The sequence below is a fragment of the Vidua chalybeata genome, chromosome 4 (genome assembly GCF_026979565.1).
Source record: "Vidua chalybeata isolate OUT-0048 chromosome 4, bVidCha1 merged haplotype, whole genome shotgun sequence".
Lineage (NCBI taxonomy): Eukaryota > Metazoa > Chordata > Aves > Passeriformes > Viduidae > Vidua > Vidua chalybeata.
In genome coordinates, this window is record NC_071533.1 from 54,243,447 (window position 1) to 54,269,690 (window position 26,244).

The 26,244-nt window shown below is 37.1% G+C and overlaps 1 protein-coding gene across 2 annotated transcripts in view; it reads right to left on the reverse strand.

Annotated features, from left to right (window-relative positions):
• Positions 1–589: 589 nt before the first annotated feature.
• Positions 590–26,244, reverse strand: part of STIM2 (stromal interaction molecule 2) — a 64,317-nt gene continuing 38,662 nt past the window's right edge. Inside the window, exons 3-13 of one of the 2 annotated variants that reach the window (XM_053940269.1) lie at positions 18,340–18,454; positions 11,234–11,345; positions 10,458–10,573; positions 9,155–9,332; positions 8,084–8,261; positions 7,345–7,512; positions 7,046–7,146; positions 6,552–6,790; positions 2,989–3,190; positions 2,567–2,715; positions 2,057–2,177 (exon numbers count right to left, since the gene is read on the reverse strand). In XM_053940269.1, coding sequence (XP_053796244.1) covers positions 2,140–2,177; positions 2,567–2,715; positions 2,989–3,190; positions 6,552–6,790; positions 7,046–7,146; positions 7,345–7,512; positions 8,084–8,261; positions 9,155–9,332; positions 10,458–10,573; positions 11,234–11,345; positions 18,340–18,454 — 1,596 coding nt within the window. In that variant the 3' untranslated portion in view covers positions 2,057–2,139. Of the gene's footprint in view, positions 2,178–2,566; positions 2,716–2,988; positions 3,191–6,551; positions 6,791–7,045; positions 7,147–7,344; positions 7,513–8,083; positions 8,262–9,154; positions 9,333–10,457; positions 10,574–11,233; positions 11,346–18,339; positions 18,455–26,244 lie in introns of both variants that reach the window. The other variant, XM_053940268.1, reaches the window with a different exon arrangement.

Below are 26,244 nucleotides of genomic sequence, written 5' to 3' on the forward strand. Positions count from 1 at the left end.
TAGGCAGTCCGTGAAATAATTCTTTCACACAGTACATCACATATATATTGGCAAGAAGTGAGCCCCTAATCACAAGTCCCTGGCAGTGGCACCTGCTACTGAGGCAATTATAACACCCCTATGGAAGATCTGAGACTGTTTAGTCATCATTGGGTAAATTGCTTCTGTTGACTAGAGCAGGAGATATTTCTTTGGAATGTACCTCAGAAGAAATTCCTGCTCAGTATTAATATTTTCAAACGGAATAAAAGGCACTGTTGCTTAAGCCGTACATTTCTCATCTCCAACTGTTTAAAAAAAATAAAAAGATGTTTTTGAATACCTAGCTACTGCTACCCTAAGAAGGCTTCCTTGTTACCTCACAGTAATTTCATCTCTCCCTAAAAAAACCTTCACAAAAATTGCTTTTATCTGAAGCATGTCATCTCACCTTTATATCTATCTTTATATCTAAAATTATGAGTTAGTATAACAGTATGTATTATAAAATTATACCATTTACTTCAGACATCTCTGAACAGCTAAATCTTCAAACTATACAAAAATAAAGTGTATGAAATCTTACAAAAGGAGGACATTAAGACAATAATAGCGAATTCAAAAAATATAATAACTTATACACAGCAGTAAGCATAAGCAGTGTAGCCTACAACAGCTTCCAATTAACAGGACCTCTGAAACATGTGTGAAACAAGCATTAGCTAGAACTGGAACATTCCCAAGCACAATAATGTTTCCAATTTATTATCTTTACCACAGTACAAACTTTCACCCAAATGTCCATTGTCTATCAATCTGTAAACAAAAGCTACTATTCCCCCTCCTCATTTTGAGAGGTGAATTTTTTCAGTCTTCAGTCAAGTTTCACAACCATCTTGCATAAGGATTCAAGAGCCTGTTCTCTTGGTAATTTACTTTTTACTTTTTTTCCTGTTTTTTTTTTTTGTTTGTTTGTTTCTCATACAGTCTGCAGTGAATTAAAATCACAGTGAAAGTCCTGGGAAAAAAATGATCTTTACAGCAGGACTTGAACCATTCTAATAATAAATGCATCTAACAAAGCTTCCCATAATAAAAGCATGACATTTCCATTTCCAGAAATCAAGTCAATTAGAAATGCTAAATTCTACTTAAAAACCCCAAAAGATCTAAAAGTGAAAAGATTCATCTTCTCAGTCAAATACAAGTCTTTCAGTTTCACTTGCAGAGACTGTTCCAGTCTGTAAAACAGTAGTGCAATTCATTTAGTTCTACTTCTTTTATTTTTGTTAAAGTCCGGTAGATAAACATCCTATTTCTATGGAAAGATAGGAAGATGCTCCAGTAAACAAGAAACTTTGGCAAGCCCAGGAAGGCTTACTAGTCCATTAAAGCTTAGGAGTCCAAAGTGGCTTAAGAATGGTTTATGAATAAACTTAAAAAAGTCCAACAAATCAAATTTTTAAAAAAAGCTGAAAAAGACAACCTAAAAAAATAAAGAAATAAATAGGCAGAAATTAATGTAAACTGTCTGAACGTTTTAATGATTTCTCATTGATAGCTGGCACAACCGTTGACAGTACAGTCATTAAATATAGGTGACCTACAGAGTATTCCATTAAAGCATCCGGTCTGGAATGCTCAAATGGAATTACATTCCTAAAGATTTAAAAAATAGAGTTCTTTTAATATTACTATAGGTTTTCTTCTGCCCACCTCACTTACACTTCTTCTTAAAGAGGTTTTTTATTTTTGATGGCTTTTTATTTTTTTCACCATTCTGGTAGAGGTCCTGTGGGATGCTGCTTATCCTGGGGACAGAAGCAGCTTCATGGCTGGGTTTACTATCACTGCCGGTCGAAGAACATGAGGTGTGACGAGGCTTTGGGACTGGGATCCCAGTTGAAAGCTGGTTCATGCTGCAAGACTTCTCCAGGATTCCATTATAAACTTTGCTTGCAGGACTAAAGATCATGCTCTTAGTTTCTACCATGCCTACACAGTCAGGAGAGCCCCTAGAAACATCTGCAGTTAGAGAAGAGGAGTCTCCCGTAGATGATTCCTCAAGTGAGAATTCTTCTGGTGATACTTTCTGTGGAGAAATTGTCTGGTACATCTCAAGACTTGCTGGAGGAGACTGTTTTCTTCCAATGGATGAATTTAAGGAGTCACATTCCGAACCTGTTTCCTGTACTTCCCTGAGTCAGAGAAAAGAGAAGAGAAAATATAATGAAACTACAATTTCCTTCATACAGTTAAAAAGGAAATTAATTTAGAATCAATAACATTAGTCTAAAAGTACCACCCACACTTTTCCTTAGTAGTTAATTAAACAAAAAAAAAATTAAGTTAAACATTTTAAGTTACAACTTGCATTACATCATTTTATTATCTAAACTTAATGGAATTAGTTTGTGCAATCTTGCTTTTGTGGGCAGCAGCATCTGCCCAGAATCAGTCATTTGTATCTCACTTCAAAGAACAAAGTCTATCTTTCTGGCACGTGAAGTCAGAAAAGTTATGAAATGAAAGAAGGAGATTTAAGCCTATCATATACAAAAAGTTTCTTCAGGACAAGTGTCCCTACCTTTCAACAAGCTCATTTGCTCCTTCCAAAAGGAATTTAACCTTTTCCTATGAGGCCATGTAACAAGAGTAGGTACACGCTCAACATGCTGTAAGAATTGTGTTACCATCCATCTCCTCTTCGCCCAGTAGCTGACATTGCTTTTGATCCTAGTTTCAGATGTAAAAGCCAGTAACATATTGTAATGGAGAATCAGGGTTAGTTCAGTGCACCCTGGATTGTAACATTACTTAACTGTATATGACATGCTAGCTATTTACATAGACATACCAGACAAGAACTCTCTGCTCCATGCAGACTATATTAATTTATATTATCCTATAGATTACTTTAACTTTTGGCTTGGTTTAACCTCTAATTCTAAACTGTTAGTCTCAATAATCCTATCAAGAGTTCCAAGTGCTGTTTGCTAATCTCCGTACCATTGTTTATCAGCAGAGAAGTAAATGGCTTCCTCCTCCTCTTCAGTTCGATAGAGAGCTGGGCAGCTCGACACAGAAAGGATGTCAGGGTCAGGGGAGTGCAAAGCGTGCTGAGACTGTGGAGATGATGGCACAACACTGCGTCTTGATCTACACAAGCTACTGCTTCTTGCCAGTGTGCTGGGAGGTTTTACAATGGACCCTGAGGCAGAGAAAAAGCAAACCAAAACCCTCCAAGTGACATTGATGTTAACAGTATCTACTCTGAAGACTAATAGCAGATATCTGCTTCAGTGACAGTGACTTTTAAACAACTTTGACATTGTTTGACAGTTTCAGAGGAATAAAGACTGACACACCTCATACATTCTACAGTTAGATGAAGCAGCTAATCAAGATGCAACTGCAGAGATTTTGTGCCTGCCAAATACTACCCTGACCAAGTACACCAAAGCTCTGGCTCACTATGCTCTCTTGAGAACAAAAAGAAAGATTCTACTGAAACTCCCAAACCTTCATAAACTAAAAATAGCAGTGCTGAAATTAGTATGTTACATAATGTCCTGTATTTCATGTGGCGACTTAGAGGTTAGAAGAAAATAAAAGTTTTGCAATGCAGGTATGACTAACCAAACAGCCAGCTGATATACACTACACTAGTTGAAAAATAGGCTAGATAGAGAAGACCAATTTCATTTATGCAACATGACAGAAAATACATAATTCAACCTCATTTTAAGATCAAGAACTTTCTTTTATATAACACTGCCTCTTGCCAGCTTAACTATGAATTTCTGGAAGTAAAAATACTAAGAATGGGTGGAGACAGCCACACAAGATTTCATCAGCAAAGTACCTAACAGGAAGTGATAAACTCAAATCCTAATCCAATTCCTCCTTCAAAAGATTATTAGGCAGCAATACTTGTACAGAAGAGAATCTACACACAACTTTTCAGGCTAGCTGTTGCAAGTCTCAGGATGTTTCCCACCCCTCCTCAAACTGTCCAATGGACTGCATCACTGCTTATGTAAGATACACCAAACCCTTACTGGTGTTCAAAATTGTTTAACACAACATGATAAAAATCCCTTCAATTATTTTTGTAGACAAGGATGTCTAGCCTGACAAAATAAATTTTATTTTCTGCAATGCCAGTTTATCATCATATCATACAGTTTCCCTTCCTGGAATCTCAGAAAAGGACAAGTTGTCCACTCTCTTTTAGTACAGGAAATCACAACCTAATCTTCACTAAATAGTAAGTAACTGCACCTTTGCCAGTACTTAGATTTATTTCCACTCCTGAGCAGAAAAGAAAGGTTTGTGATTCTCAACATGAGAGTTGACATGTAACTCAAACTTCTAATATTACTTTTGAGGACTTCCCTACTGACCTTAAAAGCAGGTTGACAGCTCAAAAATCATCTTGTGTCATTACAAAAAAAATTCCTCAAAGAGAAAATGTGAACTGAGATAAGAGAGTAAGAATCTCTTCAAGAAATTTGCGCTACAGGTCCAGGTAAATCAGATACCATCCTACTTACTGATGGTAAAAAAAGAAAAAGAAAAGAAAAAAAAAAGATCACACCATCAGTGAATTTTCAGAGAAGTAACAAGCATTTTGATTCTTTGTAGGTGTATATACACAGGAATATAAAGAATTCAGCTAAGACAATTGAACACGTAGAATTTTCCAGTGCAAATGAAACTCACTAAATCAAAGAACTACCTGAATCCTTATGAGTCAATGGAAAAATAGAAATTTCACTACCACTGCTGTAAGGACTTTTTTTCCAGTTTTAGACACTATTTCTCATTCAGTTTTTGTTCTTCAGCTTGAAATTGATCAAACAGCTCTATTACTTGACACCATATAAGCCTATCAACACAATTGCTCTGGCACAAACAAGCCTGTCCAACAGACTTCAAATTTTGTCAATCTTATGAGTCCAAAGGATGCTGGGGCAAGGCAATAGCCCAGTCCACTTTAGATCCGGCAATGGAAATAGCCCTTCTTACGGGACCTCCTGCACAATGCATTTTGCCTGAAGCCTCATGACCAAGACAAGCCATTATGCTTCTGTCCTTCCTCATGTACATTTGTTATTTTTGTCTAAAAGATGGGAATAATTCAGTATTTACTGAACTAAGCCTACAATAATTGGACTCCTCAACACTGTATTCAACAACAGATCATTTAGCATAATTTCCTTATTCAGTAATATTTCAGCTAAGTATGTTCTTACAAACAGTACAGTCTTTTTCTAATTGTAGCTCTTTTGAATCAACTGCACTTTCTTCTCTGGCTTCACTTCTAAGCAAGAGCTAAATGAGAAGAGGGACTAAAAAAACCCACAAGTCTGAAGTTTTTTTACACATATCCAAGTGCTGTCATTGTAGACCATCTGGAAAATCATGACAATAAATGGAGCTCTTCATTTTGAAATCAGACCACAGGCTTCTCCATATAGAAGCTGGAAGCTTAACTCTAGGTATCCCTATTTTATTGGGTCTCAAATAAATTTGTTGCTAGGGTTTAAAGCAAAGTATTTGCACTGAAGGCAACCAGAGAAACAGCATTCCTTAAAAGTGATCAGAACTTGCGCTAAGTTGCAAGAGGATTATTGAACTTTTCAATATGGTCTGCAGAAAAAAAGCTTGGTACATTAAGAAGAAAAACAAGTGCCCAAGGCACACTAAGTGAAGGCAGCAAAGTGGCGATCTTATGCTATTTTAAAATACACTTCGAATTTCTTCTGAGAATCCCAGCCCTGGGAGAAAAATGTACCCACATGACAGTTTTCCTTCCTACTCATTCCTCAGCTTAAAACAGCTTGTTTGAAGAGCTGCATGGGAGTTCATCTTTTTGATTTGCCTCTAGAGTCCAGTTAATCACAAGCTCCACGAAGCAGGCTCTTGTTCTGACACAATGACTCATGATACAAGGGTGGTCTGAATCCCCAGTGTATATCTTCTGATCATAGCTTAACCAAAGCTGGATTTCTCTCCCTCCAGAAGTTGGCCTCTCTGACGGACACTCAAACAACCAACCCACTATATCCAAACACAAACATTCTGCCTGAAAGCTTCCCTTGAACAACAACAGGATTCTGTTCCAACCACTAAAGAATGTGCACAAGGCTATGTAGCATGTGGCCTCCCAAAGGATGCGATCTTTCTCAGAGCTCAAGGAACCCTGGACTAACCTCATCTTTTCCATCTGAAAGAATAAGTGAGCTAACAGAAACCCAGCATTATTCATTACAAACTTTTATTTAAGTAGCAATCCAAGGCTGACAACCACTTTTAAAACCCTAGCTGAATTTTCCCCACTCTCCTACTGAAACAAAATAGAGGCTTTTTCTTCATGTTATCTTCAGTGCAAAACCCAATTTTTCATTTAAGTCCCACTGGAGCTAGTATCTGAAATCCTACATAGAATTTTGGTCTTTTTGACTTTGATCTAATCCCGTTTGATTTCAGTGCTCTTCTCCCATCTGACTTGAAAATCCCATGTCCCACAAGTTTTCCCCTGTCTTTTTACTGAGCTCATCACTTACCATGAAACTGTGAAACTATTGGAGGAGTGTCTTCATCTAAGTCATCAACTCCCCCTGCAATTGGGTAGGGAGGAATGGAAACTCGAGGCATAACTACCCAGCTGTGATCAGAGTAGAGAGAGGAAGTCAAGCTTGGTAGCCCAGAATTGTGTGCGATTTGAAACCCGCAAATCTTCTCAATCTGTTGCCATCGATAAAGACGCTCTCGCAAACACGTCGTCAACTCAGAGAGTGCTTTCCTGAAGAAAAGCACATATTAAAATTATATACACTGTTCTTACTGATAAAGCAAAGCAACACATTCATTCCAGCATACCAGAAGATCCATTACAGCTGTTGAAATATTCCCATTTTAGTATTTTTTAAATTGCTTTTCTAAAGTGCAAAACCACTCAAGTGCAAAAGATACTCAATTTCGTAACTCTCCAGGAGTTCTGTTCCGGGAGCAAATAATCACAAAAGAATTATGCATCCTGTCCCAGTATCCTTCTTACTTTGCTTCAAGAATTTTATGGTCCACTTCATCCAGGGAGGAGCTGTGTGCAACATGTAATGTTCCAAATACAGTGCTTCTCTTCTTTTTTATCTTTTCTGCCTAAAAAGCAAAGTAAAGTGAAATGCATAAAACTAGTAACATACTTAACAGATGACAAAACATTAGCAATACTGACAGGTAGCAAACAACAATTCAGAGAAGAAAAAAGCACAAATGCTTATCTGCTTTGTGTTTACTATTTCATATCTCTAGCAGCAGATCAGAAAAAATTTTAGTAGCTGAAGAATAATTTATTACCTCATCTTTAGCAATTGCTAATTGCATTTCTGCATGCTGTCTTTTGATATTGTAATATTGTACTTCAACTTCATGTGTTAACTGTAGCCACTTCTGCAAAGCTTCAGGAACAGACCAATTACTTCTCAACTCAAACTCCTTCTCAGCCTTTTTTAAAGCCATACGAACCTAGTAACCAAGAAGAAGAAATTAAAGCGTCACCAAAAGTATCATTAGAACTAACAGGTGAATTACAAGCACCTTTATACCCCACGGCAACATACCAAAGCTTGACAGAGTTTTGGTGTGTGCCGATTGTTGTCAGATATGCAGATTTGGCAGCTCTGAAATCTAGCATATGACCTTCCATACCTTTTCCAATGCTATATAGTTCCTAATTAGAATTTTAAATATTTTTGTAAGATGATACTTTTTTTAGTACAATAAATCCAAATTTATTGCTGTTCAGATGAAACAAAGCTACTCTCTCTCTTCTAATAACACGATAAAAAAAGCCTTTGTATATATTTTGCTCAGTGAATCCCAAAATATTATGATAAGCTAACATACTAAGTTTACAGCTTCTAATAGTTTCAGAATTATTTTACTAGATAATGTCATGATTGACAGACAATCATTAATCGCTCAGAATTTTTCCATTCAAAACTAGCACTTGGGGAATGCTGCTTTAAACACTACTGAGGATCTAATAAGGACCGATTTAAAGTCAACACTAAATTTATAAACAGCTGGCAGATACCTGTACTAACTCTTCCTCTGCATATTTGAGCCTGCTGAGCTCACATTCAGCTCCCTCTCTCAATTCCCTGAGGCGATGAGCTTCACGTTTTGCATCATTGATCTCATCCATCATTTTGCGCTCCAGATTTTGCTTTTCAACAGCAACGTTTCTATTCTCTTCTTGTGCCTTCTCAAGCCTTCACAATTGCACAAAAAATATGAGAAAATACACAGCATATTTGTTAAAAGTTGCAGTCCTCAGGATAACAAAATGCATCCAGCAACAGGGCAATGGGCACAAACCAAAGCACATGAGGTTCCCTCTGAACACAGGAAACACTTTCACCATGAGAGTGACTGAAGACTGGCACAGGTTGCCCAGAGAGGTGGTAGAGTCTCCATCCTCGGACATATTCAGAAGCCACCTGCACATGGTCCTAGGCAACCTGTTCCAGATGATCCTGCTTGAGCAGGAGGGGCTGGACAAGATGAACTCCAGAAGTCTCTCCCAACCTCAACCACTCTGTGATAATAAAGACTCTGCAAGCTTCATGAATCCACAGCAATTACATCACACAACATGATATCCATGCCAGGCAAAATACCCAAATTTTTAAGTGAGCTATCATTAAAAGTGTAGTATCAAAGTACAAGTCTCTATAGACAACTGTGTTACAGGTGCACCACAGACTATCAACTTTCACATTGCTATATATGCAATACAAACTAATCAGGTCTGTTTCAATCTTAAAAGCTTAAAAAGAGAAAATGCCCTCATTCCCATGTATGTAACAATTTAAAATAAACTATAATTATATGAAAACAACAATACATACTTGTAAATCTGTAGGAAAAAAGACTGAGCCTCTATTCTCTACCTTCATCCACAAGTTTGCATTGCCTGCTAAAATATCCAGGAGCAATCTCTACCCAAGAAATCAGCACCACTAAAATCACAATTTCCATGCAAAGGGAAGATGAACAAAATCCAAAGGCAGTTAATGCAAAAAACTTAAGACTGTAAAGGATCCGTATTTGTGTTTAACCTCAAAACAAAAGGACAACTTTTTTTTTCTTTTAGGTTTTATACCTTTCCTGCAAGTCAAGAAGACTTTGCTCTGCTGTTTGGAGACTTTCTAAGTCCTTCATCATTTTTGTGATATGTTCTTTCGAGGTTCTGTTCTGTGTATATGCAAACCAGCAGCCTCCAAAACCAATAACTATAGAAACTGTTAATATAAAATCCTTCATCCAGTTGTGAGGGGGACCTGTGCAGAAAACAACACCATCATTAACTAGTTCATTGATACAGACAACAGACTAAGCCTTCCCCCCCTCTCTCCAGCCTAAAAGGTGACAGAACCTGATGCTAAACAGAATTCTAGCTCATTTACCTCCATTCTACCTCAAACTACCTTTCAAATGTATTCCACAGCATTTTCCATACAACATAAGCAGCTCTGCTCTAATACAATTTTCTTAATCTATACTAAAACATTCATTAGCCTGAGAAAAGCTTACTAAACCCCTTTACAGTACATACTCTGCATCTTTATTTAGAGTTAAAATAGAGTTCTACAATTGCACTGCATCAGGCCAGTAGGAGGTGCAATTAGATTTGAGCAAGTTCTCCCCAGTCTGTACCCTCTTAAATATGCTATGCTGAGTTAAAAATGTACTTAGAAAAAATAAGGTACATTTTAAAATGGTAATAGCAGCACTTTTTAAAAGTAAAAGTTGTATTGTCAAAATTATCACATCCAAGATTCACATAACACATCTTTGTTAGTACAACTTTCACAGTCACTTGCACCTCTGTAAAGACAGCTTCTGTGTACAAGCAAGCATGCAGAGCACTCATGATGTGGTATGGACATGGTTGCATATGGTAAAATGGGTCAGAGGTGGAACTCCTCTATTAAGTTTAACTGCACTTAAGTATACACAAAAGACACAGGTGTTGGATTTGCACCACCATCTCCTTTTTTCTTCTTGGGGAAGAAAAAAATCCCCTCTCATTTCAGTATCCCAGCTGCACTGTCCAAGCTAGTTAAGAAGTGAATGTAACCTTAGCTATAAATGTAATTTAAACAGTCAAAAATATTTAGAGGACACTTCTTGTGACACAAAAGCCAACATCCATCTGTCAAGTGGCATTATACTAAAATTTCTACATGATCTTACACACAGAAGTGAACCTTTGTTCTGCTCACAGCACCTAAATAACCTTTTTTAATTCATTGCAGAGTTCCACAACGCATGCCAAGCAATCCATCAGCACATCCACAAAATAGATAAGCTGTCCTATCTACAGTATCAAGTGTCATGGAAAATATGCTCTGTTGAATTCCTACAATCAAGAGATAAGAAAAAAACTCCAAAAAGTTACTAACGGGTGAGAGGTCCAAATAAAACAACATCCAAGGCTTTAAGCTGAAGCTTCTGTCTATGACTCCGGTCAATTATTTTCAAGTGAGAGATCATGAAAGCATGTTCATTTACTGCTATCCTGTTAATGACAAGACAAAATGTTACCTATTCCATAAGCTATATTCAAAATCAGTCTATGCAAAAAAAAAAAAAAAAAAAGACATCAATAGCATTTCCCACAGTTATACAGATTACAGCCATGCAATTAAAGAGTGAGAAATACAATACAGCAGTAATGCTATATATCTGCATATCAGCATGTGGCAAAAGAAGAAAATATAATAATTTAACTATTCTTTCTGGGAAAAAAATCATTAAATAAATCAATTTAGTATAGTAAAGGTATATTTACAGACTTGTGACTCCAACTCCTAAGTACACGCAATACTCAGGTGTGGTATTCATGCTCCAGGAAAGGTATTTTACAGTTACATTTTTTTGTATATACCCATACAATAGATTAGAAGATGTTCAAAAGGAAGTTTGCTACCACACAGAATTATGTGACCTTTGACAAGGTCCACAGAAAGAAATAAAACTTTTAGGAAAGCTGTATTTTGAAATATTCTGGCAGAAAATAAAAATGCAGCCACCTTTTCAAAACTGCAAGGACACTTCTCTTTTCTTGCATTTGACCGTATCTTGTTAGACTTTAGGTTCACATAGTTGTTCCTACCATATAGACTAATGCAGCAAGCTATAGGGAATTATTTGAAACTAATCCAGAAGATATATTCACCTGGGAAGTGTTGTTCCATTGACATTGCTGTCTCTAAAATTCTTTTCATATTGGGGCAATTCAACAAAATCTGAGAGCCACTGAAGAGTGTCCTCTTGAGTCCAGTTATGAACTGAAAGAAAAATTCCATTACCTTAGGTTTTTAGTAAAAATCAACAGCTTAGAAGACAAGCAGTAGAAAAGCAGGTTATAATAGCCAAGAGAGTTCAGCCAAACGTAATTCCAGAAAAACTACCATTACCATAGTGTTTCTGCATTTTGCCTTTTCCATTACATGCTACCCTGTGAAAGCTTAGGCAAACCATAAATAAACAAGCATGGAACCAACTGAAGCATTTCTTTACTAAAGCTTTCACATAACAATTTAGTCTTTCACTTTAGTTTAAACCAGGACAGCATCTTGTGACTTTCATCTACTTAAACCAATTCCAGCCTCAACCCCTTTGTCCTTGCTACCCTTGCAGAACTAAACACACATCAGCTGGTGCTATAACCATTTGAGGCAATGTATCAAGATCTTTCCTAGGATGATGCCTTAAGAGCTTGTTTTGACAAGAATTTTCTTAGAGGCTTATGCCTACTAACCACTAAAATGGGAGCTGACAAGAGAAGGAGAGAGGAGACTGAAAGAAAACACCAAAAGACAGAAGAAATGCAACAGGAGAACTATTAAATCGCTCGCAAACATGCCCAAGAAAAGTGGAATATCATGCAAAAATACTCTAAGAAAAATTACTTAAAACATGTAGAGAGTAATTAACAATTTTCCTTAATAACAGCAACACTCTACATAAACATTCATAGCTACAGATATGCTAAGAAAATACTTCCCACAGATATTACAAAATTTAAAAAAAAAAAAAACCACCACATTTCTGTCCCTTACAGAGCAGCTGCTGCAGTTTACAGCTTCATACTGACAAAACTGAAGGGAAATTGTTTACTCCATTTATGAGTCTGCAAAAGTCTGTCTGCATATGGAAGAAACAGGGACAGCCTCCTTCTGGATAGACTTGCATTCACATGAAAAACTAGGGGTTTTTTTGAACACTATCTAGAACTACTTGCATGTGACAGTGCTGGGCAGAGATTATCACTAGGACATATTCTCAGTGGTGACTTTTGACAATAATCCTTTAGAAAGCACTGCTGAAAGCTTGACAGGTAAAGCTGCAGGCAATGGAAATTTTTATGAGTTCAAATTCATATTTCAGTTCACACTGTAACTGAAATAAGGACTTCTAGGTCTCTTGTCTACACTAACACAGCTGCAAAATAAGCTTAAACATTTTAAGATTATTACCATCCCCGAAAGGTGGAGACAGAACACATTTCACAGACTCACAGCTTCAAGAAACAAACTCTGTACAAACCTCTTGCTATCTATCCATATGAATGGCTACACAACCTTCCAAGTATGGTGTCCCATTTCTTTCTCTCCTTGTAAGCTACAGTCAGGTATTGATTTGACACAGACTCGGTTTTGTCATATTACTCTAAAATTTTATGCAAAATATCTGGGCATTATTTATAAACAGGCACTTTTCCCATTGCAAAGATTCTCAACTGTTTTGTGAATAATAAGTAATCAGATTTACAAATCATTCAAGGTAATTTGACTAGTCACTACAAATCTCAAAAGAGTGGTAAAATCATCCAGAAAAATATCACCTTAACTGCATTCTAGAAATAATTTCATAGACTGATCCAAAGTAAAAGCACTGTTTTGTTGCGACATGAGGAAAAAAAACAACTAAAATAGCCACTGCAGACTACCACTGACAGTGCAGAATACTCAATTTCAGAAGCCACACAATTCACTGAGTTTATAAGTTGGGAGGAAGGATTAAAAATACCATTGAGACTTTTCACTTTTATTACTGAAAGAATTTTGTAGACACTGCCAAATTTTACATCAATTTATAGGTTTCTATAATCCAGTGGTAATATTAAACATATTATCCTGAAAGAAATGAGCTACACATTTAAGTGGTTTACCATAGAGCAAATCACATCCGTTGCACTGCTTAGATGGGTGTGATGTTTTCTTCATAGATTATCAATGAAATTTTCCCAAACAAATCAGTTATATTCTGGAAAAAGCACTTTATTATTCATTGTCTATCACTGTATCAGACACATCCATTAGTACAGAAACTGCAAAAAGAAGCAACCACAGTCTATCCTAAACTAGAACTGAAAGTTGTACTTTCTGTACTCTTATACTGTTACTCATTTATTAAAAAAAAAATCAATTACTTCTTTATTTATGTTGTGTCCTTTTAACTGATCACTCAACCATTTAAACTATGAATATATACTGTCATCTCTTATTCTGGGATGTCAAGATCTGAATCTCTTTTTACATACCTATTTTGCAAGAAATTTCGGTTTATTATGTAAACTAATTCTTCACTCACAGAAATCCAGTGCTAGTGCCCCCAAATCCCCAAGTTTTGCAGGTGGACTCAGACTCTAAACTATACTGTTCTTCCCTTCCTATTCTATCAATCAGTGAAAACATGCAGACTGTTCCTTTTTGTTGGTATCTTCCATATGCCATATGTTGGTAAGGAGTATTACTTGACTTGTCTCCAGTCATGACATACACATTTGTTGTACAGCAGTATAAAGTACTGAAAAGCAAACTGGCCTTTCTCCACAAGAAGCACTTGTAGTCCACTGAAACATGACACAAGGCAAGTGTGATATACACCAGGACCAGGTGTACTGAAGGGCAAGCAGGACAGCCGAAATTCATCTTGATCAGCACTGCCAATTAGATTGTGCCAACTCACAGTAATTAGCTGAGGTTGTAATTATTCCTTAGTTTAATCACCAAAAAAGAAAGCACTACTTCAGACAACAGAGTAGCAAGCCACAACTACTGTAAGTTAAATGCATATAGCATTACAGAGTAATCATAACATCCTTCTCTCTCACACCTCTTTTTATAAAGAGATACCTTCAGAGAGAGGATGTCAGCAACATGCTTTGGGCAGGCAGGTATAGAAGGCAGTGTTCACACCCCAGAGCAGTACTCAGTCTCTAGACTTCCATCAGCCATTTTATTCAGACCACAAGTTTGAGTTTTGGGTTTTTTTCCCTGCTTCTTTTCAACTGTTCTACCAACATACCTGAAGGTGAAGACAGCAAAAGTAGCTTTAAACTGGCCCTGTATGAAAGTTTCTCACTGTTAACCCACAGTAATTAGAATATCAGTCTATTTACCAGTTTTTTGTGTTAAATGTATCATGCTAAAGTTATCATATCACACAAAAGGATTCAAAACTTAGTTTTTAGGACCTTCAGCAGTAACATCAGCAGTAAGCAGCATTATGTAACTCATCCTTAGCCAAGCACTGCTTGCATTCATTTCCAACCTCCAGATATTTAAAACCTGAGACAGCAAATGATTAGAGAGCAAGGCCATCACAACATGTTTGTGGTAAGCAGTTTAGTCCCAGTTGCTGCAAGAACACTTGTGCAGTAGTACATCAGAATACAACAGGTACAACAGAATACAACACATGCAAATATAGAGCCATTTTTGTATCTTGTAGCCCTAATAAATAATGTACCAGACTTCAGTTCACCTCCTATTTTCCACAAAGAAGGAAAGAGAATTAAAGGAGGGGAAAAAAGGTACATACAGAAGGCAAGCAGAAGGTTTTTTTTGTATTATAAGACAGTCTATAGGAGATACTATACATTAAAGCTCAAATATGCCATAATGGTAAAAAAAAAAAAAAATACTTTTTCTTTTTTTAAGGTTCTTTGTAACAACTAGGTTTTGACAGGATTCAAATTAGTCTGACAATAGCCAAGCGTTCATTAACTCCACGTTTGACTTCAACAGTTTTTAGTTGGCTACAAAATCAAGTCCCAGGGGACAATGCTACATCACTAAGAATGTAAGAATGCAGCATCCAGCCCTACTCACTGAGACAGGTCAGAGAACCATCCAGCTGAAGGCTCTGGACTGATTTTACAGCCCCCTTGCTACTGAGATGAAATACCTACATCCTGCTCTTCAGACAGCAAATTCCCATGACCACAGCCAATTGCAGGGGCAAAAAGAGAAGGCAGGTGCCACTGAGTGAGAGAACTTCCAAAGATAATTGTACAAAGACTGGTATTCAGATATCAAACCAAATGTTCATCTGTCCCCTTTTCCACACTCAAAACTACTACCTCTTCAAGGCCCTTGCAGAAAAAAACACTGAAGATGCACCTTTGATATTAACCTAACAGTAGCTACTAAGTTTGTTACTTGTGAACAGCTGAAAGACTCTGTAGCACATGTATATAAATACTGCTTAGTTAGAAGAGAAGACAGTCAAAGAATACCATACAACAAGCCTATACTGGCATTTACATTTAAAGAACAGTAACACACAGAACAGAAGTCAGAAGACTTTCAGAGAGAAGTGTTTTCTACATTTTAAACAGCTATGATAGTTCATAGTCACTCCTCTAAAGAGAGCACTCTGTCGAATTAGATTATGAGATTAAAAAAACATTCAAAGGCCACAAAAAGCACATTCTAACTAAACTAAATTAAATTATAGTCTTGTTTTGTACCAAAGGAATCCTTTAAACTGAGTGGCAACACAGCAACAATAGGCTAGATGCTGATTCAAGCTACAATATGACTCCTGCCATGCAGGTAAAACCTGTAACAGCCTTGAACTTCCTTTAATTTGCACCAGCCTGGACTATGCCTTAAGGATTCTGCACCAGGCAGGGACATCAAAAACCTGCCAGCACCAGAAATATTAAAAAGCAATATTCTGAAGCCTCCTCTTTTATTAGGCAGTTTTTAGAGCTTTGAAAGCAGCCAATCCTCAGTCTTACATTCAGTGTATAAAATCCTTCGTAATCAATTATTTAAAAGCAACCTCTACTTTCCTTAACCCTAAAAGGAGACATCAAACAGCAATGGCATTTTTTTGCTTTCTTCCCTCATACCTTATCTATTTTCTACCACCAATATGTTGAACAAAGAACACCTTTAAGCTATTTGACAAATATTTAAGACAAACATACACATAAAAGCAAGCATTATGGCAAAGAATAAGCAAATTCTACTCAGCATAAACTACACAGCAGTAGATGCTGAAGATGTTTCTGTATACACTGTCAAGAACAGTAGAGTTTGTAATTCTCACATGATACCTCAACAGATTGTTTAGAAGTCTCAAATTACTGATACTATCATTTACACTACCTTCCATCCTCTTGTTTAATGTTGTCAAATTACTATAAACTAGTGGCACATAAAAAACAAATAAATCAAAAATTCCTAAAACATCTAGAAAAGAATGGCAACATTTTCCATGCTACCTAAAATCAAATTAAAGTAGTTCATCTTCTGAGGGGCTTCACGCTTTCTAGCAGTCAGCAGACCACTGTTAACACTGCTAAGAAGTCTCATTCTAAAGGTCTCCCTCTGGTGCAATTTTAGTTCTCTCAGCAGGATACACAAATAAAGCCACTATAAGCAGACACAATGAGATGAGACATTCCTCTCAAAGTCTTTTGAGTCTTACTCACTCATAACATCCAAGAAAACTGGAATATATACACAACAGACAAACTATACTTCTAGAATCACTGTAGCCTAAATTTTTGAACAGTTACTCATGACTTAGACCTACAGTTTTGAGGAAACATTTTTTTCTGATAATTTAGTTGCAATACTTTCAGGGAACAGGATCTTCTGCAAATAAGTATTTAAGGAATATTTGAAGAGATAAGGCCAAAAGTTACTGGTTAAAACAGGTATTTACTACATTCCAAACACTTCAGGCATTACCTCAGAGTGCACTTAAGTGACTTCCTGCATTAGCAGAATGAACCAATGCCATATTCCTGGTTTCATTCCCCTCCTGTTCTTACTTTCAGTTGTTTGACCCATACTAAGTTTTAGATCTCTATGCTCACCATTAGAACATGTCATGGTTTAGGAATGGTATTCTCAAGTTTAGCAGTCCTTTACCAACAGGTGTGCAGTTTCCCCTTCCCCTCCAATTGGAGGCACAAAGGGTGAAGATCACAAGTTGAGATAGGAACAATTTACTGGAAACAGCAATGAGATAAGAAAATGAACAATAATAGCAATAATACAATAACAAAAGGTGTAAGAAAAATAAACTACTCACATGGAAAGCCCCTGACAATAAACAAATACCAGATGGGTCCGTTCCCCATGTTTCTCGACCAGAATGAACCTCTTCTCCCCAGCAGAGAGAGACAGTCCCATTCCCAGGCTCCCAGCAATGACGTGGGGGTGTAGGATAACACCCTGGCTGTAGCCATGGCCCCTCCTGACTGCTGCTGAAAATTAATCCTGCCCTGGCCAGAACCTGCACAACACCTTCGGAATGAGGGCTGCGGTGGGGAAGGGGCTGAGGAAGTTAGGTATTTTTCTCCTATTCCAACATTCCAGATCTCTTTTTAATCACTATATCCTAGGACATATTTGGCAATGAACACTATACTGCTTAAATACCATCCTTTGATACTTGGAATAGTTGGCTCAACTTACTTCATTTAAATCAAAGTGAGGGACGGCTGGTGGTGTTGGGTTGTCAGTACATTTTACTGTATCTCAGGTTAAAGAAGATTTTCAAAAATTCTTTGGACTAAAAATTCTAGATCTTTGTAGCTCAAATACAATTTAAATCAAAGTGAAAGTGCATTGAATTTTCTATTTAATACTATATTAAAAAATAAAATAGCTTAGAGAAACCCTTAGGGTTTATTAAATTAAAAATTAAATTTTTATTTAATTTTTATTAAATTAAAAACACGCTAATCTGGAATTCAGCACTTGTACCAGTCACCTTGATAAATTACAACCTTATGTAAGCTATCTTAGTTTACTCACAATAAACAAAACACATGAAGAGGAAATTACCTCTAGCTGCACTAAATGAGTTCTTAGTCAGATTTATGTGTGCCTACAAATAACAGTGTCAAAATAGATTAATGAAGATGCTTCAACAGGTCATTCATGCACTACTCTATACTTGGTGGAAGAATTGTTGAATTTTAACTATGTCAATAGCCACCATCATTTTCAGCTATACTTCTTTACCTACCTTCAGAGGTTTTCCAGCGTTTCCACAGATCTTCAATGGTGATATGCTTGTCTTCTCTGTGCAGGTGACTATGTTTATTTGAGGCATCCTTGTATTGCATATCTTCCCTTAGAAACTGAAGAAAAGGGAAAAACATCATCTTAAATGCCTAAATAACAATTTCTGAAGAGAAACTACACAGAAATCAGGTAGAGTCTTTCCCATGTCTTCCCCATGCAAGCAGCAGAGAATTGATCTGAGTTTTCCACATCAAAGACTCAGAAGGTAAGTTAAACACTCTTACAAGATTTGTTTTTCACAATTATTAAATCCTAGAAAAACTGACAATGCAGTTGCTACTGTACTGAGTTTAACATTATTAGTATGCCTCAGATTTACAGTGATTACAGGAACCTACCACAGTTACACTGCACACTTCTCTATTCTGATGACATTTAACCAACTTCCCCTCCTTGAAAATGAGGCCATGCAAGATTTGAAAGTGTGCCAGTAATTTTTGGATGAGTAATGCCTGAATCCTGCCATACCAGTTAAATGCAACTGCCTGAGGGATGAGAGTAAGCTGTTTACTACGTAGTATTAAAGTCTTTTGATTAGACAACAAAAATTTGACTTCTATTTATCAAATTAAAAAACAGAAGTCATCTGAGGGCCAATTTTCTGCTTGCTAATCATTCCTCAGTGGTTACACTCCAAGCACAGAAGCATTACATAAAGCTTCTTCATTTTCAGTAATTAATAGGAAGCCTTTTAGCAAACATTATAAAAAAGAAGATCATGCAATCTTGACATAGAGAGTGGGTGGTGAGGCACTGGCACATGTTGTGCAGAGAAGCTGTAAATGCCCTATCCCTGGCAGCATTCAAGGCCAGGTTGGATTGGGCTCTGAGCAACCTGATCTAGTGCAAGATGTCCCTGCCTACAACAGGGAGGTTGGAATCAAATGATCTTTAATGTCTCTTCCAACCCAAACCATTCCATGATTCTATTATACAATTATATGATGGCAGTCTTGTATCAGTATTCCACAAGTTGCTACAAACAGTTCTCCAAATACATACCCAAGAAAAGCCATGGAACTGTAAAATGCCCTCTATTTTTTATTTCATAAAGGCCTAGAAAAATTGGAATACTTGTTGGCAAATGACCTCCCGTTAATAGTGGAAATCCTTCATAAGTATCAGTCCCTGAAAGCGTTGTATGAACAGTCTCTTCGGGATTAGTATCAGAAAACTAGTATCTGGTACTAACAGTACCAGAAAACCAAGTAAGCTTCCACAGTAGATAGCTTGCTGTCTTCAGTTCGAGAAAGATAAAGCTGCTCAAACAAAACCAGCTACAGATAGTCATGACTGCTAAGTCAAAAAACAGCCTTTTATATGGGTGATCATATGTCATCACCACTTCAAGCGAGGTGAGGAAGAAAGCCAAGCTAGTGATGCACTGCAGAAGAACTTAATTCTTAAAATTCAGTCCAGGTAATAATTCAAGTGCAGAGCATCCCACAAAGGCTCCATTTATAACAAAGGCTCCATTTCTAACAGATCTAGAGATTATACCATTCAGAAACTACAGGAGACACTGAAAAGTAGTCAACATTAAACAATGATATTAACTCTTAATAAAAAGAACCAGTATACAATAGCAGAAATATGCAAGCAAAAGCTAACACTTACCAACTCTCCCAAACGAAAATATTTTTACTAGAATGTGAGGGAATCTCAAACTATGAATGGATTCAAGTTTCTCCCCTAACTGATGGACTGGGGACAACATACAAGTTGCCCTCCTTAAACAAACCCCAGAGCCATAGTATTGAAACACTGACTGGATGTATCTATTATTTCAAAACTTTCTGATTGTCAGACATTAGTTTTGTAAAGCCTTCTGATTCCTAGAATAGTTCCATTTAGCCCATACAAACTGCATATGCATTTTTAACTCCTCTTCCCCATGTGTATAAGAATGGCATAAATTGAGATATAAAAATATATATACGCACACACATGCATATACATGAGAAATATAAGAGAAACTTATGAAATATATGAGAACTGAAAATAGCAGCCTGTTGGGGCAAAGGCAGTTACAGAACTTCTGAAAAACAATGGATCAGCAACAGTAAAAAGGTTTAATAAGCACAGGACTGTATGCTGTAACTGTATGCAAATGTAAAAATATCTGTTGCGTATTCCATCATCCAAGTGGGAACCCTGAATACTTCCCATATTGGCAATGCTACCGTGAAGCTGCCAAATTCTACAATTGTCATGCAATGTGCAATGAAAGATGCATTGTCTTATTCATTCCCACTCCATGTTTATTAAAGGCTAAACTGAAGAGCAGGAACTACACAATAAGAAAACAAACAAAATTATCCACTAATGTGGATGTTCCTATCTACTAATGTCCCTAAACCTTCCCAGATTACAGTACAGTCTCACAGATGGAACAGCAGGAAAAAACTGATGTTTTCCCACCTTACCTTTTCCCTCCAGACCGCAAGTATCTGCTGTCAACTGACATCCCCAGAATATCTTTCACAAACTTGCAAAAAACATACTAAAAATACAGCAAAATCATGTATTATATGTCCCTCTCTGTAACGATTATCTCTTTTCACATGGGGGTTTAAGGTAAATGCTAATGCTCATTCTTCAGCTTTCTAGTGATTGATGATGCACCATCCTTAGATTCCAAATGTCAGGCATGGACATTTTTTTTCAAAACAAGTGCTGTAGGGTGATCAAGCTGCTGAAGAGGGACAGAATATGTTGTATATACAGGCTTGGGCCAATTTTGAGTCTTCTCAGCTAGGACTCAGATCACTTTTGTTTGTACAAACTTGCTACCTTTACTGATAGTTGTCAGTAAAGGCTGTAAAATATCGAAGGATGAGAACTTTTGTTCAGTTACAGGAGCTGTAAGAAAAATCTGAATTGCTGTTAACAATACTACTCAATTTTTATAAGAAGAGAAGGAAGATGCCAAGTGAAAACAAAAAGCTTCAAGGTGTTTCACCTCCCCATCCTAACCCGACCAGGCCCGACAGGAACGCGACGCAGCGCGGCTCCCGCGGCTCCCGGCCAGCGGCTCCTCTTGCAGTTCCGCCGCGCCGCCCGCAGAGGGCGCCGCCAGCACCGCACGGGAAGCGCGGATCCGAGGCCGCTGCCCGGGATTTCCCGGGAGAAGGAAGGGCTGAGCGCACCTGGCCCATTCCGAGACACCCACTGGGGCATTTGACTGCGTCCCTCTTGTAAAAGGGAGCGTCAACACAAACTGGAAAGCAGCTTGCAGTTAGCAACCAGTACAGTTACTGCTCAGGGGCAGAGATAGTACATCTGTGAGAACTTCTTCCAAGTGAAAAGCCCCTCTTCTCTTCTGTCCTACCCGTACTGTTCCCAGATCCTGAGAAAATAACCACGATGACTTCTTCAAAAAGGTTCTCTGACACCACAGGGTGTCATAACACTGAAGTTACAGCGCACGTATCTGGAAAGAGGTCACCATGTTTTAAAGAGTAGGTGCATTCACTAACAAAGAGGTATCTAACAACATCAAACATCTTTCTTCTGTGTAAAAGATCTTTGTTTCAACAGTGGCCTAATACGGAAGTGCTTCCTTAAGAAAAAGAACTGGGACCTAAATTGAAGAAAGACAAAACCAGAACAACTCTAGTTAAAAAGAGGATTTTTCTGTTCCTTGTCATGGCAGCTAATCTCTCTTCTGTTGCCCTGGTCATTAAGTATACAAAGGAAAGGTTAGAAAAATAACTCTAAATAGGGAGGTTAAAAGAATAAGCTCTAAGAAAAACACATTTAAGTATTATCTTAGCCAACATAATTACTCAGGAAGGAGAAGTCCTTTTAAGACTACAAAGCTGAAACCAAGAAAGCAGAAGATAAGTTACCTAAAAACTCTGTATGAAACAAAAATAATCATTTGTCAAACCACTTACTTCAAAAACAAGTACAGAATTAAAAAAACACCCCACCTAGACTTGAAACTAGAGTTTTGACAAGAAAAAAAAAAAAAAAAAAGAAAAAAAAAAAAAAGTTCAAATATCAGTGCTGCAAGACATGCTTGCAAGGTAAACAAGCAATTGCATACTTTCAAGAATGCCACTGGAAAAGTAAAATTAACCACACTCACTAAGAGCAGCAGGAACCACTCTCATGATGTTTATATTTTGTTCAGGGTGAAGGCTGAAGTTTACAATTTTCAGCTTCATCAACTTAAAATAGACCCCCTAACTGACACGTTTACTTTAAGAGCAATCAGTAACATCTCCTGGCCAGGTATTACTCTCACCCTTGAGCATCTATTCCTCAAATAGTGTTATTTCTTTCAGGTTTATTCCTTCAAAGGGAAAACGAGCAGAAGTTACAACTTCAGCCTTTTAGTACATTTCCTCACATCTATTTGCTACAAGATTTGTTGCAGCTATTGCAATGTCACACGTACTAACTAAATTATGATGGTTGATATGCTTTTAAAAGGCAACATACTATGATTCAGGCATGACTGCCTACCTTACAGAAATGGCTTCTAAAGATGCTATAAAGTAAAATAACATATTAAGTAATATTAATAATAAAACACGGCTAGAACAATGTAGGACATAGCCAGGAAAGTGCTATCAAGTATCTCTTAAATAACCTACACATTCTATCCAAAAAAGTTACTGCAGCTCAAAACAAAACTGTAGCCACGTACTGCAAAGTAAACTCTGCAATCTCTGCAAAGCCAAGATAGAATTTCCAAGGGATCACTTCATTGTAGCAGGACTAAATAAAGAGGTGCAGACAGCTACATATTAGCTTAAGCACATCCAAGGAGGCAAGGCGTGAGGTAGGTCTAGTCCAAACCACGTTGGAACAGTTTCTATGCAACTGTACCCACAATAACACGTGCTGCCTCTCTATAGGGCTTCTTTGCACAGGCACAGCTGTCAACTAACACCATCAATGTTTTCACACAAGACCTGGCTCCTTTTCCTGCTCTACAAAAACAAATTGTCTAGACAGGTTCAGAGTGGCTTACAAAAATACAGAAGACTAAAACACACTCTGCCTGGGGACAAATACATTAGCAGTTGAATTAAAAAAAAATAATTCAAAAAATACCTCTATTAAAAGAGCCACAACAAATTAAGGAATTCAAAGTAACCCAGTAGCTCTGGGGGCAAGGGTTTGCTGCACTGCTTAGGAAGCTCAGAATCCTTGTTTGAAAGATCAATGTTTGTAACAGAATGTCTTGCACAGTGAGATGTAAAACGCACTCAGGAGCCATCCCAGTGTCATGAAAATACAGTTATAATGTCTTCAGTTTCTGAACCACTCCAGCACATATTTTTCCGCATGCAGAATTTTGTCTAAACAGCTGACACCAAAATATTAAGTTGCCTACAGAAATACGAACTCCAGTTTAAGGGCTTTTATTACATCAATGACAAAACCAAAATACTAAGGGAACTTGAAAGGACATGTAACATTCTGCTGAGAGTGTATTTCCAGAGAACAAAATGAAGCCTATCCTTGTCAAACTTACTACAGCCAAAGTGCTATAAAAGTATTATCATTCCAGACCATGCTAGCTACTTTTCCTGCTTTAATCACTGTATAGTAGAGAATCATCTTCCCTGGTTTAGGCCACGAAAGTTAGATTCTATTTGATTCTTGCCTCCAGACAACATTTCTGAGGCAGTCACTTCAGCATATCACCTCTCTGAGGTTCCAACTCCTTTGACCATCCTGCTAAAAGCTGTTCTCTGATGCTTTCAGTGCTGCAGTCTCTTCTTCTCCTTACTGTACCTTTTTGTCTTTTTTTTTTTTTTTTTTGGGGGGGGGGGAGGGTATGGGGCAGGGTGCTGGTGGTTTTCTATGGGGTTTGTTCAGTTTGCAGTTTTTCTATAAAGTGACAATTCCAGTTACCTCCTTAAAAAAACTTCAGCAAAATATGAAGTGATCTATCCAGAGATCCCACGCAAAACTGTACATTTGTGCCTTTACCTTAGTGAGACATTAAACACACAGTAAGATACTAATACTTCTAACACTGCAGAGAGATTCCCTGAGGAAATTACTTTATGTAGGACCTTCTTAGGGAAGTTCTTTGGAAACAGGAAAAACCTATGTAAATAGTGAACATATGATAAGTCTGTTTTACTGCTTGTGTTTCATCATTAAAACAAAACACGTTCCCATGGTGCAACAGATGCTTCCTGAGGCAGCCTCCCACAACACATGACTAAAACCTCAGTTAGTAATGCCACATTCTCCCTTTCAGTTACCCATTTACAGCCTACCTCTTGAAACCAGCTTAAACAATCACAATCCTTACATATGAAGCATATCAAGTATAAAGTATATTTATTACTTTATATTACATATAAAGTAATAATATCAGCAGCTAGGTTTGATAGGAAAATTCATATTAGCCTGCACTCATAATAGAAGGTTTTTTTCTTCATTTTCCTTTTCTCTGCTGTACCATACCAAATAATAAGGAAAAAGTAACTACGCCATGCTCAGACTAGAACCCCTCTAACTTCCATAGAAGACTTCAACAAAATCTCTCATGTTTTGCTGACTATTAAATCCCATGCTAAAAATTTAGATGAGGTTTCCTCACATCAACTTTATCAAAGCCAAATATAAGTTTCTTTCCAGTCCGTACAAAGTACGTCCAAAGGTCTTCCAGTATCAGACAGTTTTTGAGGAAATAAGAAATATCTTCATTCAAATTCTCTAATATCCTAGAAAAATTCCTTCTTTACAGAAGGGTTTTATGTGTCGTTCATTTTACAGGGGAAGAACAATCTACAACCTAAAACAGGGCATGAAAACATTAGGAAAAATAAACTGCATGCAGATGAAATGTCTGGAATTACGTTGGGAGTTAACTGGATTAGTAAATTAAAATAGTTCAAATAAATAGTTCAACTTCTTTATTTCTTTTTACCTTCCTGTCTCAAAATAACTTATTTACAAGAACTTCCTTCCTTGGTGTAAATATACCCTTGCAACACTGTTGTAGTGCTGGTAAAACAGCAGAAAGTTATTCTACTTTGTCACATTCTTCCTGCCAGGTAAAAAGCTAATGAGCATCTAATCCACATACTCAATATGCTGCTCTCCAGGAGTCTTGCAAGTAAAAACCATGCAGCATAAAACAGAAAATCCATTCCCTGCTGTTAAGTAAAATCCCTGTATTTCGTGTAAGCTTTACTTCTAATAAAGTGGGTTTTTAAATTATCAGTCCTCATTCTTAATCAGAGTAAGCAGCAATACCTACTGCGACAGAACAAAAAAATCTGGTTCTGAAATATAAATAGGACATATTTAGTACATATTCAGACCTACTGTAATCAGGTGACTATGTAACTATGTTGTATAAATGTAGATCTTGTAAGATAATGGTAAAGATTTAGTAAAAGCACTACAAGAAAAACAGAGGTTACTAGCTGAACTTGCAATTAAACTGCATTTCTCATTAATTTCAGGTTTGCATTGAATGTCCTAGAAGAAAGCACTCTATGCAAATACATATTCATCACTGATTTGTGTGGAAATTATATGTAGAAAAGTGCTACTTTGCAGGGAGTGGGTTATTAAATATTTCTTCAATAATTAAAAATGAACTAGCAGAAACAAGGCTACAATTAAGTAATCTTATTTTATGCACAATGTGTAGTTTGAACATACAGTTTCACCCATCTCTAATTACCCCAGCTGAACAACATGCCTCATCAACTATTATAATTTCAGCCATTTAAACAGGTCTTTAGCATAATTTCTCTTGTTTTCTCTGGAACAGGAAGAAACTTAAGGTCAGATATAAAGATGGTCCACTGGAAGACAGGGCAAATCTTCTGAATACTAATAAAATATTTCCAATGTATAA